The following is a 14,358-nucleotide window of genomic DNA, read 5'->3' as shown; positions in this document are numbered from 1 at the left end:
TCACCACTGCACTGAAGAATATTCAGTTTCTTTACTTTTTAGGGAAGAAATGACGTGAATTTATAACGCAGTCGTCTGAATTCGTACCAGCATAACTTGAATTATCTTTGTGGAACGAAATCTTTATTGATATACGAGTATTTTAGAGCAATTTTTACATATTTTGAAAATTTACTTTTTTTTCCCATAAAAACGAATTTTTAATTTTATAATAGAACCTCAAGAGAACAGCTTTAAATATATTCTTTTATTAGACGAGAATGGATTAATATGACATCTAAATCGTCATCTGCTGCAACCAAATTTTTGAAGTTGCTTCGAGCTTCCAACTCTTCAGTAGCCAACCGTATTTCTTTCGTCCAATCGTCATTGGTTGTTTCCATGAAAACCAAATTCTGAATATTTAACAAATAATGTATATCAAAACTTACGATATTTCTAACATTACGGTTATCACCAAATGTGTGAAATCTGCATGTCTATTTTCTTTAGTTACTATGGGTACCACTCAGAAACCTATCAAACAAGATATTTTGTTGAAATTCATGATGTCGAATTTTTTTTATTTTTATTATTCAAAATCTGAAATTTCAAGAATTCTTTAAAAATGATTGAAAAACCAAAAAAGAAAAGAATTATACTTCACTAGAAAATTTTTTGTAAAGACTGTCTCCTTTGAAACTGTGCTCTTTTTTAACTTATTGAGTCTCGGTTGAAAATGTTCTCCAAACACTTTATCTTAATGGGAAGAGAATCAGTTTCTTTCTCACTAAATGGTGGAATTAGAATAATAACAGGAAAACTGAATTTCAAAGTAAAGTTTAGATATGTATATGATCTTTTCAACCACGATTTGCTCACTGATTTTTAAAAGCTGTTCACAGTAATGCACGCGTGATGTTCGAAATGTTGAAATGGAACAAAAATTCGAATGTACGTATATTTTTATGGGATGATCTATTTTCTGCAGATAATACATCACATCTTTTCGAACAGTGATTTTAAATACCCATTCATTTTAAATTATTTAACACCTTTAATTATTCACAGATATTACTAAGCTAATACTCGTATGAAGATTATATAAATTGAATGATTCTTCTATACTGAGTTCTCAAAGGCGCAACCGTGAAACCAACATACTTTATCAATGCAAGCAGGATAATTGGCTTTTATACACGAATCGTAATGGAAGCAACAGAAAATTGAGTTTAAATCCTATGCATTGCCTCCTAATAAAAGCATAAAAATGAAAATTAAAGACGATCTTTAGATACTTTGTATTTTGGCATACGCTTCCAAAATAGACCAATTTTGTCGACGGTGAATATTTTCCGATCGTCATAATCACTCTCCTGAATTATGCTTTGCAATTCTTCAGGAAATTTCGCAGAAGAATCTTTATCAGCACGAGCAGATTCCCAAGTTATTATTACGTTATGATCCAGTTCGAGTTTTAAAACAAACCATCCAAAACTCGCAGCAAAACTTTCACATTACTCTTGAAATTTGGTCTCTTTCGATGAGGTAAAAATATTGAAAGCTTTTGTCCGCATATTTCCTGTACTAAGTGGTATTATTTTTTTTATTATAGTCCTCAATCCAGAGTGATAGAAGACGCTCCATCTCGATCATTAAATGGATTCTATTTCAGGTGATCTGCATGCTTAAAGAAGTAATAACAACTTTTTCTTCTTCTATGCTCTTATATTTAGTACAGTCCAAACTGTAGATAGGCTCGCTGTACCCCAGGTTTCGCACAGTTATTGTGTTACTAGCGCCACTTTCATGTCTCTTAATGACTTCACGCTTTTAATCTGGCGGCAGATTGGCAATCAAAATTTTTAATGACTTCCAGCTTTTCCGCTGGCAGCAGATTGGCAACCAAAAAGTAAATAATTTCAAATCGCGTTAACTGATTAATCACTCGTTTAATGCGGGAAATGGTATCATTTCACTAACTTATTATAGCGCATATCGAATTTGCGTTAAGCGAGGTTTCCTTGCATTTTATGTTTAGCATTTTTTAACTTCGATTTCTTCAATTGCCTTTTTTTTTCTGCTTTAAGATTTATATTGTTCTTTTTTCACCTTCTTTAGAAAAATCATCGAAGAAATTTAGATAAGTCAGATTATTTCTCTTGTCATAATTTCGAAGCAGAACATTTTTGTAGCCCTTTTATATATACAATTAAAGTTGAGGATAAGTGTTTGCGGTTTGAGACCATCACAGAGAAATAGTGTAACAAATGCAAAATAGATGGCAGCACAAATCAATCGCAATTATAGAAATATCAATTAATATATGATGCTCGCTTATTGTGTAAATGGTTTTTTCCTCAGACTGACGTTTATTCATCATAGCAAAGTGTTTTTTAATTTAATCAGCGTTGTTCATTTAAATATATTAGACGACTTCCAACTAAACCCTTGATTACGAGTGAAACTTTGAAAGTCCTTAAAATCTAGCAAATAAGCATAGTTAAACATGTCTGCAGTATAATGGAAAGAGTTGATTTATTTGAAAGAAACATGTATCCAACCGGATATTTCTTATAACTAGGAGGGACTGTCAAACTTCGGGGAATGATTCTGTGAGTAATTTTAAGCAAAGATTTTCATGTTAATATGAATTCGATTCCAGAAGGGAGGAGGGTACTGAGTAAATAATTTGAAATACCATGAGCTTCATAATGAGATTTTTCTATATAATTGTTGCTACATAATGTATTTATTTAAAACATTCTATTTACAAAATAGCAATTTATTTCCTTATTGTGTAATACTATTTACAATGCACAATGCCGTTTAAAAACACTTCTTTTTTCTTTTTAAATTTAATTCCATTTAAAGTAGTGGAATTTCTCTGGGGTCTTTCCTGAAAAACAAAATAAAATTTCTATCAGTGTATATTTATTTTTAAAATAATACTTATTTTACTCAAAAATAAATAGATAAATCTAAGAAAAAGTAAAATGTGTAAGAACATAAATTAAAATGAAAAAAAAAAAAAGAAAAATGTAAAACTGTACATTTAAAATGTCAAAATTGTTTTCTCCAACAAACAGCTAAAAGATCTTCTGAGAGTATATCGGAATATCACAAATGAAAAAAAAAATAGTAATAAATTAATTTGAAAACAGTTGAATGGCCCAGTCTTAAATGAGTTATTTCAGGGTCTGACAAATTCAGTACTTTAAAAAAAAAAAATTACTGACTTTTTGGTTGTACTAATGCGGGTGTATCTACGTCATCCAAAAAATATACAAAAATAAAATAAAATATCACCATCTAAACTCTATTCAAAGACTTTATTATAATATTATTATAATGGTAACTCTACGACTAACTATCAGGACAACTACTAATGAAATGTGCTACTCGCAAGGTGTTTGGTAGAAAGTTCTTTCATTGCAAGGTAAATATTTGGATAAGAACATTCTGTTGAGTTATCTTTCTCTAAGTCACATAAGAAAGCGTAGCTTACTGGTATTCACAAATTAGAATATACGGATTTAACTTGTTTCATCTCAGTGATAATCTAAAGAATTAAATAAGAGACTATAAGGCCCAGGGATAGACATTGATAATTAATCGGGTGTTAGTTTGATTTTAACGTGCTGTGCATAAAAAAAGTGCTTCTGTTATACTACTTATCGTTCGTTACCACGAACTTCAAAATTCTCTTACTCCTCACTACTCTTGAACATACAAAGAAGTGAAATCTTACCACTCTTTTGTGTCTTCGTTTCTAACTTTAAGATGCTTTCTTAACCATGGACTTAAGAGGATTGGTTCAATCTTCTCATCGGAACCTACACACAATAAATGAATGTTTTTATTTATCAACAAAACTTTTTATAAATACATGTGTGTGTGTGTGTGTGTGTTGGTGGGTGGGTCTGGTTAGGTGTGGTACCTCGATGAAATGTTCAGAGAGTTTGGCAGGAAGCTTAAACGTAATTAATTAGTAAATTTGTTTAAATTCGCAAATTAATGATAAAATGTGTTCAACTATTTTTTAATACGAAAACGAAATCATGAAATTCTGACCTGTTAGGACGCTAATCAGGTACCCAATCACCATTGTTGTCACTAATCCAAAACAACCAATCCACATAAACGCCACTTTGTATAACGGAAATACATACCTAAAGTTCAAATAAACATAAATCTGTAACATCATATCAAAATTCGCGCATGATTAATTCTTGTATTTTATTCGCCAAAATAAAATTCATTAATTTATTAATGACAAAAAATTAATTGCGTTATGTGATTTGTGTACAAGTGTGTTCTCTTTTTAAATTCACAAAACAATTAATGAAAAACAATAAAAGCTAATCGAAATTATTCTTAAAAAAAGCAAATATATATATATAAATTAATTAATCTTTTAAGTCCTGTATTTAAAATTATGTAATTGATCCACTTATCGTCATAATGCTATATATTCAAGACTACTTTATTCTATAATTTTATTGTTTATAGCTAAGTAAGATGATTTTAAATAATTTCTTATTATTGCTGTGCACTAAAAATCTTCCTTGAATATAATGACTTACTGTTCTTGTAGTCTGTTAGTCTCCAATGAATCGTTGGCATAAATTAGTGGTGGCGTTGCTGTGGGTAAACTACTGTTGATGAATGTGTGATTGCACGAGTCCACTGATAATGGTAAAATTTCTGAAGACTTGAGTCGAGTGGATGCAATTCCAAAGCCAATCCAAGCAGCGAACGCAATCCCAGCTATCACTCCAATCATTGCACCCTAAAAGATAAGAAAGAATTTCTTACAGACACCCTCACTTCTATATTTCATTTCTTACTTTTTTTTTCAAATTTTTATTGTAAAAATTACACTCTCTTGTGCCACTGAGTTTCATTTTCTACCGAAATGGTCTTTAAATAAATTGGTTCATCCCTAGGAATCAATCTGCGCATGTCTAGTCCGAACTATTCAATATATATTAAACATTTGGGGATTCCCCCCAGAGCTTCCTGAATTATAATCTAACGGAGTATTATAATTCAGTGCATTGTGCTTAGGAAATAAGGAAATACAAAGTCTGATGAAACCCTAGTATACTTGAAATTTTTGTAAGAAATAATTTTCTGTAGTTAAATTCTTATGTTAAGAATTGAATTCAAAACCCTGTTTTCCAGAGTTCATTTATGTACGTTGAAAGGCTTTTTCTTAATTATCACCTTGTGGTTTGTCCTGATGGTGAATATACCAAGAATGAATAAACCCAACATTGGTCCTCCTATCATTGCCAGCATAATCAGATTTGCTTGAACGATTCCGTCATATAAACCAGCCACGAACGCCAAGGAGATGCACAGCAGTCCATAAAACAAAGCTGAATGAAGAGAGAAAAATAAAACAGTAAACGATTTTTAACAAATATTTCGAGTACTAAAATTTGATTTCATCACCTATAGTTCAAATTCCTTTCAAATTCCACACCCACACACACACACACACACACACACACACATACATGCATCATATATTACATGTCTGCACCTCATTATTATAACAAATTATTCTTTCATTGAAGTTTTGAAAGCTTCTTCAAACGCTGCCTATATTATTCAATACGCGTCATTTTATAGATCCAAAAAGAATTATAAACTACCTAATTAACATTCATGTAATTTGGAAAATGTATTTGTTGTCTGATACAATATTCCACAATTGTTCAAGCCATTATTAAAATCTTTAATATATTATTTATCTCTTGATTTTATTCTTCTATCCATTCAAAATAAATCTATTTTTCATTTCATACTTTTATGCCAGCCTTGTTTGCCGAGTCATTAGCATATCTTCTCTCCTACCAACTCCTATGGTTTGGAATCCCACTGAGGGTGTGGATGAGTGTGTATTTGTCTAGTAAGGAATGTGATAGTATCACATTCCCTACTAGATAACTGAAGTCGCCAATAAACGTTGCATGTGTAGTGTCTATATTATGTAACCCATGTCCTGCTAACGGTATTAATATTAATGTGCTATATAGGATCGGCATCGGACTTGCATTGTATATTCACCTTTTATTAATGCATTTGATAAAGGTTTCTATTTAATTTACATCGCCGAAATGAAGTCTTATAGGTCATTCTTTGAGAGTATTTTTGCATGTTCAATTTTTATCAGCAGTCCACTCGATAAACTGATTGAATGTATATAAACCAATCAACGGTACGAGATTTATTAGCAATAAGAAACGTCATGCTAATTCTAGTTATTAGAATATATTCTAACTCTAATCCTAATTATGGACTGCATCTCAATAGTTTGGTTTCAGTTGTCTGGAGATAGCTTTGTTCACCGAGCATGCTGAAATGCAAATTCAAGAAAACTTAAGCAATTAGGGTGGAAGCAAGTTGTGTGAAGGCACCCATGAAGCGCGTGATATTCAGAATGACCAAGTGAGGAATCTATCTCTCAAGCGAAAATATTTAATAGGGTAGTCAATTCAGAAAGTAACGTTGGGTTTGGAACTAAAGGAAAATTGCAGTTTCTATAAGCTAATGCCAGAATTATCGGAAGCAAGATGAAGGAGTTTTTGGCATTGGTTAGTGCAACCTTGCTAAAAGTTATAGGCAATAGTGAGTTTTGGCTCACAGCAGATGATGTAGCTACAGGGATTAAATGTGAAGGGTTTAATATTTTCAGGGAAGATAGAGAAGACAGGATTGGTGGAGGAATATTGCTGATGATAGCAGATGAATAAAGCCACCATCCTAACTGTCTCCAAAACAAAAAGGAAACGGCAGGAGGATGGCTGTTCATTTGAAGCAATCTGGTGTGAAATTAAAGCCAGTAAGACAGAATATACAGTTAGTTGTTGCTATAGGCCAGGGGGGGGGGTCTTCCATGGATGATCTGGAAGACATGCATCGCCAAATTAGTACAGGTAGATTGATTATTATGGGAGACTTCAACTATGGAGATATAGACTGGAAGGAATAAAGATCACATGGCAGAAAGGCAACATAATTTATACTCCTGCTGAGGGATAGTTATTTAAGGTAGCATGTGATAGGAGGGACTACGCGTGGGAGAATACTCGACCTGGTCATATGATCAAAATAGCTATCCATAACCAAGGTGACAACATTGCCTCCAATTGGTGAAAGTGACCATGCAGTCATGACTTGGGAGATTGTAAAACATGAGAAATATTCTGTCAAGAACGGGCAATTGTGAAACTACAAGGCGGGTGATGATGACAAGCTAAGGAAGAAGCTTAAATCTGTACCATGGCATAAAAAACGCAAGGTAAGGATGTTAGTAGTGCATGGGATATAGTTAAGGGTCATCTACAGGAAGCAGTATTAAGTTGTATACGTAGGATAAGGAGAGTTAATTGGGTAGGAGTTAGATGGATGAATGATATCATTAAGCACGAACTGCAGAAGAGGAAACTGCTGTGGAGGGTATATAAAGACAAAGGTGACCAGCAAACTCTCGAACAGTATAAGGCTTAGGCAAGAAAGGTGAAATCAGATTATAAGACGAATCTAGCAGAGCAGACCAAAGGAAATCCCAAAAGGGTTCTTGCGTTATGCAGCAAGTAAGAGGAAGAACGAATAGTTATGGAAGATTAACCTTAATGAATGATGATCATCATGAGGAGGCAGAAGTGGATAAAATAGTTGAGGTACCCAGTGACCACTTTTCAAGGTTATATCATCCTAGTGAAGTTGCTGTTTTAAAATATTTGACAGACACTAATGTGGGAACAGGGATGGATGAATTGCAGGTTCTTAGAGTATTGCAGAATCGCAATATAAATACAGCTGTGAGATTGATGAAAGCCCACTTTCACCCTGAAACTTGGCTTTTTCGTCTCCCAGAACAGGTAAACAGGCCCTGTAAACACACGCATCCCCAGACATAAGACACACCGAGAGGAATAGGGCTAACTACCGTATCCTCGAGACGTCCGCGGTTTTGAAGTCCACAGATAAAGAACCTCAATGGTTGGTGAATATGTCTTGTCTTAAGCTTTTTCTTTATGATCTTTAAGATAAATAAGGTATATTAGTATAATAAGCCTTATAAACTGCATGTAAATGTATTACATGAAATCAAACTACATACCTCATTTTTAGACATAGAGAGAGAGAGAGAGAGAGAGAAGGGTATTGTGTTTCATTTATATATTTATTTATTTATAATTATGTCTGTAATTTTCTTGATATATTCAAGTAGTAACTATAGTTATGACTCAGTGGCAGCAGTTTAAGAAAATATATAAATTTAAGTCGTTAAACATTAGCAGAATTAAAAAATTTTACCAAGCAGTTTGGCTAGGAAAGCAGTTCGCATGGAAATACGCTTGAAGACAGGAAAAGGTTTAAGAATATCCTCCACAGTCACCGTGGTCAAAGAATTGATTGAAGATGAAATTGTGCTCAGAGAGGCACTGAAGATTCCACAAACACACAAACCAGGAAGTCCAGGAAAGGCAGAGAACGCAACCATAGAGTAGTACGAAAAAAGCTGAAATAAATTGAGAAATTTTATTCTAATAATTAATTACAATGTGCTTTGAATAATACTGAAAAGTAAACGATAAATATATTCTCTTCCTCCATACTTAAAATAGCTGTCTTTCAGTTAGAAACAGTCAATTATGAATTCCCCGAGGTTGCCCACTATCATTCAGATTTCCAGCGGTATGTGGCAACATTTTGCAGTTTGTCGCTGTACTTCTTTGTCGAACGGTTTCTCCTTGCACAATAACCGTGTAAATTAAGACTATTCAACCAAGCGTTCGAAAAGAGAGCTGTGTTATGTAAGTAACTGTGCACAATCGATTTTAAAAATGGTTGTTAACGTAGTTCGATAGATAAATACGGACGGTTATTGTGCCCACATGGCCTGATGCAAAACTAGCGGAACACAATCACAGCGCGTAAGCGAGATACAATTAAAATTGGAAGTTCTAGTTCTTTCTGGTTAATGATATGCATCTTGTATTCCATGGTATAATTTGAAATACAATGCAATACAATATAAAGTTTATTATTCTCATCACGCGTACATAATATTTATAAATATACAATGCAAGTATTACTCATATTTTCTATTGGATTTTGCATTTATTTTTGGCTGATTATTTTGTTATAGACAAATAAAAATATTTTCCTTATATATACAAATAGGATAGAGTACATTATCACATAGTTTTTATAGTTTATAAAATGTTTAATTTTATTGTTTAGGTCATTACGTTTAAAATAAATGTCAACATTATTTAGCCACATGAGGTAGTCTCTAAATCTTTTTTCTGAAAGCATAATCTGAGATTATAGACTTGATTTCATTTGAGAGATTATTGTAGCTGCTTGTTACAAGGTATTCAAAGGATTTATGAAAAATATCTTTCTTTGCCTTGAGTATCACCAGCAGGTTCCGGCCACAGCGTAAATCATAGTCTACATTATATACCAAAACACTTTCAATTATCTTTCTTACATATAATATACAGCCATAGAGATAGAGTTTCTGTTACAGCAAACAGATCATTGATTGGATGTGCGAAGTTAGTAATGGCTAAAACTCTAATTATCTCGTTTTTTTATTCGTATCAAAGGAAGCAGATTAATGTGGAAATCTCCACCCAAACAGGCGATCCATAATGCAGTGATTATTTTACCCAAGAATAGTTTAAACATCTTAAGACTGATGCATTGACAAATATTTTAACATGATATATTCTGTTAATTACGAATCTCAACTTATTTCTCAAAAATGTGATTATGAGAGTTCCATTTCAGACTGCTATCGATGTGAAGGCCCGAAGTCAGTTGTTTTCCAAATGTAATTATTTCTGCGGCCTAAATATAGTGAAATATTTAACTTAACCCCGAATGTTTATATTCTCTAGTTAAATATTGTAGACAAATCTTTAAATTATGAAATTAATTACTGCTTACTTGGTCTGGAGACGACACATTACTATTCGAATCTTGTAGCGGATCGCATCCGTAAAAATTAGCATACAATACAAGGCCAGCAGCGACACAAGAAAAATAAAAACATGTGATCAGCCCTATTCCTATAAACAGTGCCCTATGGGTGAACAAAATATTTGTGACTTTTTATTAATTTATATATATTTTTTCCAACTTACTTCAGTATGATAATATTTGAATATCCAGGTTTGCATGTGAATAATCAACATATTTAAACAGCAATTTATACTACGTACAAGAATCTTTGATATATTAACTTTTCAAAAACAAAAATGTTTACTACATCTTGAAAGTACTTATAGTCCTTATAAGGACTAGCTTAAAGTGCGAAGCAAGAATGCTTTTTATCTTTTCCGTTATCTGTAGAGGAGAGTGGAAGGATAAGGTGTTGTTGAGCTATATAAAGCTCTGATCATGGCAGGTGAGTAACAGCAATAGCCGAGCCTCAGTTAGAACTTCAGTGACTACAGCATTCTCATCCATTACCCTTCCAGCGTACCCATTTTAGTCGCCTTGTACGACATGCATGAGCTACATTGGAGCTTTTATTATAGTAAAGCCATCTCTAAAAATTAAGACGACCTCTATATCACTCAATAGTGGCCGAAAAACCGTCTAACTCAGCGTTGGTTCCACTGAGTGGAACCAACGCTGAGTTAGACGGTTTTTCGGCCGTCTAAGCGTCCACCGACGATGCCCCTCACGGGCCATGCCGTAGAACCCCCTCCCCAGAGACACAAAATGCTCTCTCAGGGAAACCCCCGAAATCTAAGCCCCAATCAGCGGGAGCAAAATTCCCGAAGAAACTTGAGGGAGCGAAACTCTGCGTCCATTTATTCGCCTCTTACGACACTCATGGACTTGCGGTGGAGGTTATTAAGTAAACCGACTCTAAAAATTAGGACGATCCCTAGACTACTCGATAGTGACCGAAAGACCGTCCAACTCAGCGTTGGCTCCACTCAGTGACAGACTCCCCCACCACCGAGCAGAACCGCTCATATTCCAGGGAAAGGCATCCACCGACAAAGTCCCTCAGCAGGCCCTGCCGGAGAACAACCTGCCCGGAGATTCAATATGCACTCCCAGGCAAACCTCCCGAAATCTAAGCCCCCTCACCGGGAGCGAAATTCCGGAAGAAACCTGAGAGAGCAAAACTCTCGGAACTCTGCGTCCAATTAGTCGCCTCTTACGACATGCTTAGATTTGCATTGGGGCTCATATTTAAGTAAAGCCGTCTCTAAAAATTAAGACGATCTCTAGACCACTCAACAGTGGCCGAAAGACCGTCTAACTCAGCGTTGTCTCCATTCAGTGACGACCCCCCCCCCGCCACCGAGAAGAACCGCTCATATACCAGGGGAAAACGTCCACCGACGACGCCCCTCACGGGCCATGCCGTAGAACCCCCTCCCCAGAGACACAAAATGCTCTCTCAGGGAAAAATCCCAGAAATCTAAGCCCCCTCACTTGTAGCAAAATTCCGGAAGAAACCTGAGAGAGCGAATCACTGCGTCCATTTATTCGCCTCTTACGACACGCATGGATTTGCGGCGGAGATTATTAAGTAAAGCAGATCCTAAAAATTAGGACGATCCCTAGACTACTCCATAGTGGCCGAAAGACCGTCCAACTCAGCGTTGGCTCCACTCAGTGACGGGCTCCCCAACCACCGAGCAGAACTGCTCATATTCCAAGGAGAAGCATCCACCAAAGGGCCCCTCACGCGCCATGGCGGAGAACACCCTCCCCAGAGACTCAAAATCATCTCTCAGGGAAAATCCCCCGAAATCTAAGCTCCCAGCCCTCACCGGGAGCAAAATTCCGGAAGAGACCTGAGAGAGCAAAAACTCTCGAAACCCTGCGTCCATTTAGTCGCCTCTTACGACACGCATGGATTTACGTTAGGGCTATTCTTATCCCGGTCACTACACGGGTGTTTGTCACTTGAAACTACTACTACTTCCAAAATATTAATAATGAATATTATGTATAATTATTAGAGGTGTAAGAAATTATTTTCATTTGTTTTACTTTTTATTTTAAAAATTAAATTGTTTAGTATTTTTAATTTCTTAATTAATTTGCGTTAAGATTTTATAAAGAATATATATTTTTCTAAAATCGAATTACAAATTTTTACAATTTTTACAAATTATATGTTCTGAATACAGACAAGTATTGCTTGAGATCTTTCTTAAATCATCATAATAAGATCAAAGTTTCCATAATATAGTTACAACTTATGGGCTAGAAGATGTAAATGAAATAAACAAAAGTCGCTGGATATCAAATCTGGGGAGTAAAAAGAGTAAGATAATCTGCAACTGCAATAAAAATGATAGTACATTTACGTTGGAAATTTTCTGAGATATCCTTAACATTTTCACCTGTGCGTACAAATTATTTTGCATAATTTTAAAAATTCACAGAAACTTCATTAGATGTATTTTGTTCTTTCTTCTAAAGACCAAACCAAGCCGATACCAAAACAAACATGCGCAGTATTTCATTGATAAAGACGAAGATATTATATTCATTATTATATGTTACTTACGACAAGGTAACTTGTATACCTCGTTGTAGATTACTAAATTAGCATTCAAACATTTAATCAGCAAAGTCGTCGGTGCGTTTTATAAATCGATTGCACGTGTTTTACAGATGCTGTGGATTTGTGCGTAGAAAAAAATCATAATTTTTGGAAAAAAACATGATAGCAGTTGTAATAGATTGAATTATCGGCGTTGATTATTTAAATAATTAAGTGAATGTTGGATAAAATCGTAAAAATGTACAGTTTGCAATGACGTTCAAAAACTAATACAAATTTGGAATGAAATAAAACTTGTATAAATTGTGTATTATTTTGCTTAATTTCTCATTAAAAAGGTGTGATTAAAATAACTGATTAAGCGAATGGTTTGAAAAACAAACGAAGAGGCGTTTACGAAATGTGAAAACGTAACGCAACTAGTCTAGGAAAAAATGTATATCATTATATATTTTAAATAGGAAACACAATCTACACTGGTTGTGTTTCCTGGACTGCAAAGATGTAAACGAAGATCTATCATAGAATCATCAAATATGGGTATAAATTCTCCTGTCATGGCCTTCACGTAATCAGTTGTAGAAAAATGCATTACTAAATATCTTCAACACTAAAATAGGACATCTGTTGATGACTAATGTTCCACACCATGCTTCGACTTTCGGGTTGTAGCATGATGACTATTCTTTTGTACAGTTGAAAAGCCGTTATTGTAAAAATGCATTAAACATTTCCATATGCAAACGAGGCTTTTGACTCTTCATGAGGTGCTTCGTGAGTTCTTAATCACAAACCTGTTACTATGTCTATGCACTTTATGACCTGAGTCCAATTCCTGTCACTGTTTTATCGCTAATATATAGAACAGATTTCTATTACCCTATAGATATAAAATGAAATGCATTTTTATGTAACGTTTTCGTGTCACGTTTTTTGCTCGGCACCTTAATATAATATATATTTAATATATATTTAATAGTAAATAATAATAATAATAATAATAATAATAATAATAATAATAATAATAATAATAATAATAATAATTTGGTGTGGGTAGTGTAATTATTTTTATATAAAAACTTTGAGGAAAATAATACATTTTTTTTAAATATAAAAATATTAAACGTTGCACTATTTTTATAGATATATAAGACCAAGCTAATATTGAACAAAAATGGCTGTTTTCAAGTCATAGCAAGTAGCGCAACATGACGGCAACTCGGAAGTAGTGCAATAATAAGACGACTCGGAAGTAGTGCAAGAAGTGGCAGCAACTCGCGGCAAAGGTTTAGCAAGCTCCGAGCATCTGATCCAAAAGTAACCAGCTTACCAGCTCAGAGAACCGACTTACCAGCCCGGAACTGGGGGGTTGGGCGCCATGGCGTCAGGAGGAGGGGGAGGACATCCCCTTTCGAGTTTTCAAAATTCGAGTCATCAGAATTCAATGAGAATCGGCCTACCAGTCCAGAACTTGGAGGGTTTGGAGCCGTAAGTGCCAGGGGAATGGAACTCCCCTTTCAAGTCATCAGGATTCAAGGAGAACCGACCTACCAGTCCCGAACACGGGGGGAGTAGCTCCCTAGTATATATATAAATTTGACAGATATCAAAGAGTATTATACGTGGGGATGTGAGTCTTCAAGATTTAAAGTAACCAGTGGTGTACCGCAAGGATTAGTGCTTGGTCCACTGTTTTTCAATCTGTACCTAAATGATATTGGGAAGGATTTAGGTCGAGCACGCAAAGATAAGAAGGGTAATCAGGAATGCTGCTGATATGCAATATTTGCAGAATGATTTGAATAGGC

At 34.6% G+C, this 14,358-nt stretch overlaps 1 protein-coding gene across 3 annotated transcripts in view; it reads right to left on the bottom strand.

Annotated features, from left to right (window-relative positions):
• Positions 1-2,712: 2,712 nt before the first annotated feature.
• Positions 2,713-14,358, bottom strand: part of LOC150105598 (sodium-coupled monocarboxylate transporter 1-like) — a 30,484-nt gene continuing 18,838 nt past the window's right edge. For all 3 annotated transcript variants that reach the window (XM_090394269.1, XM_090394268.1, XM_090394267.1), the window contains exons 8-14: positions 9,958-10,093; positions 8,314-8,518; positions 5,209-5,363; positions 4,566-4,771; positions 4,054-4,151; positions 3,731-3,815; positions 2,713-2,878 (exon numbers count right to left, since the gene is read on the bottom strand). In XM_090394269.1, coding sequence (XP_090250395.1) covers positions 2,848-2,878; positions 3,731-3,815; positions 4,054-4,151; positions 4,566-4,771; positions 5,209-5,363; positions 8,314-8,518; positions 9,958-10,093 — 916 coding nt within the window. In that variant the 3' untranslated portion in view covers positions 2,713-2,847. The remainder of the gene's footprint in view (positions 2,879-3,730; positions 3,816-4,053; positions 4,152-4,565; positions 4,772-5,208; positions 5,364-8,313; positions 8,519-9,957; positions 10,094-14,358) is intronic.

Source organism: Typopeltis vanoorti, chromosome 6 (assembly GCF_054136105.1).
Source record: "Typopeltis vanoorti isolate ZY-2024b chromosome 6, IOZ_Tvanoo_1.0, whole genome shotgun sequence".
NCBI lineage: Eukaryota > Metazoa > Arthropoda > Arachnida > Uropygi > Thelyphonidae > Typopeltis > Typopeltis vanoorti.
Note: the sequence above shows the minus strand (reverse complement) of the source record. Positions and strands in the feature narration are given on the sequence as shown.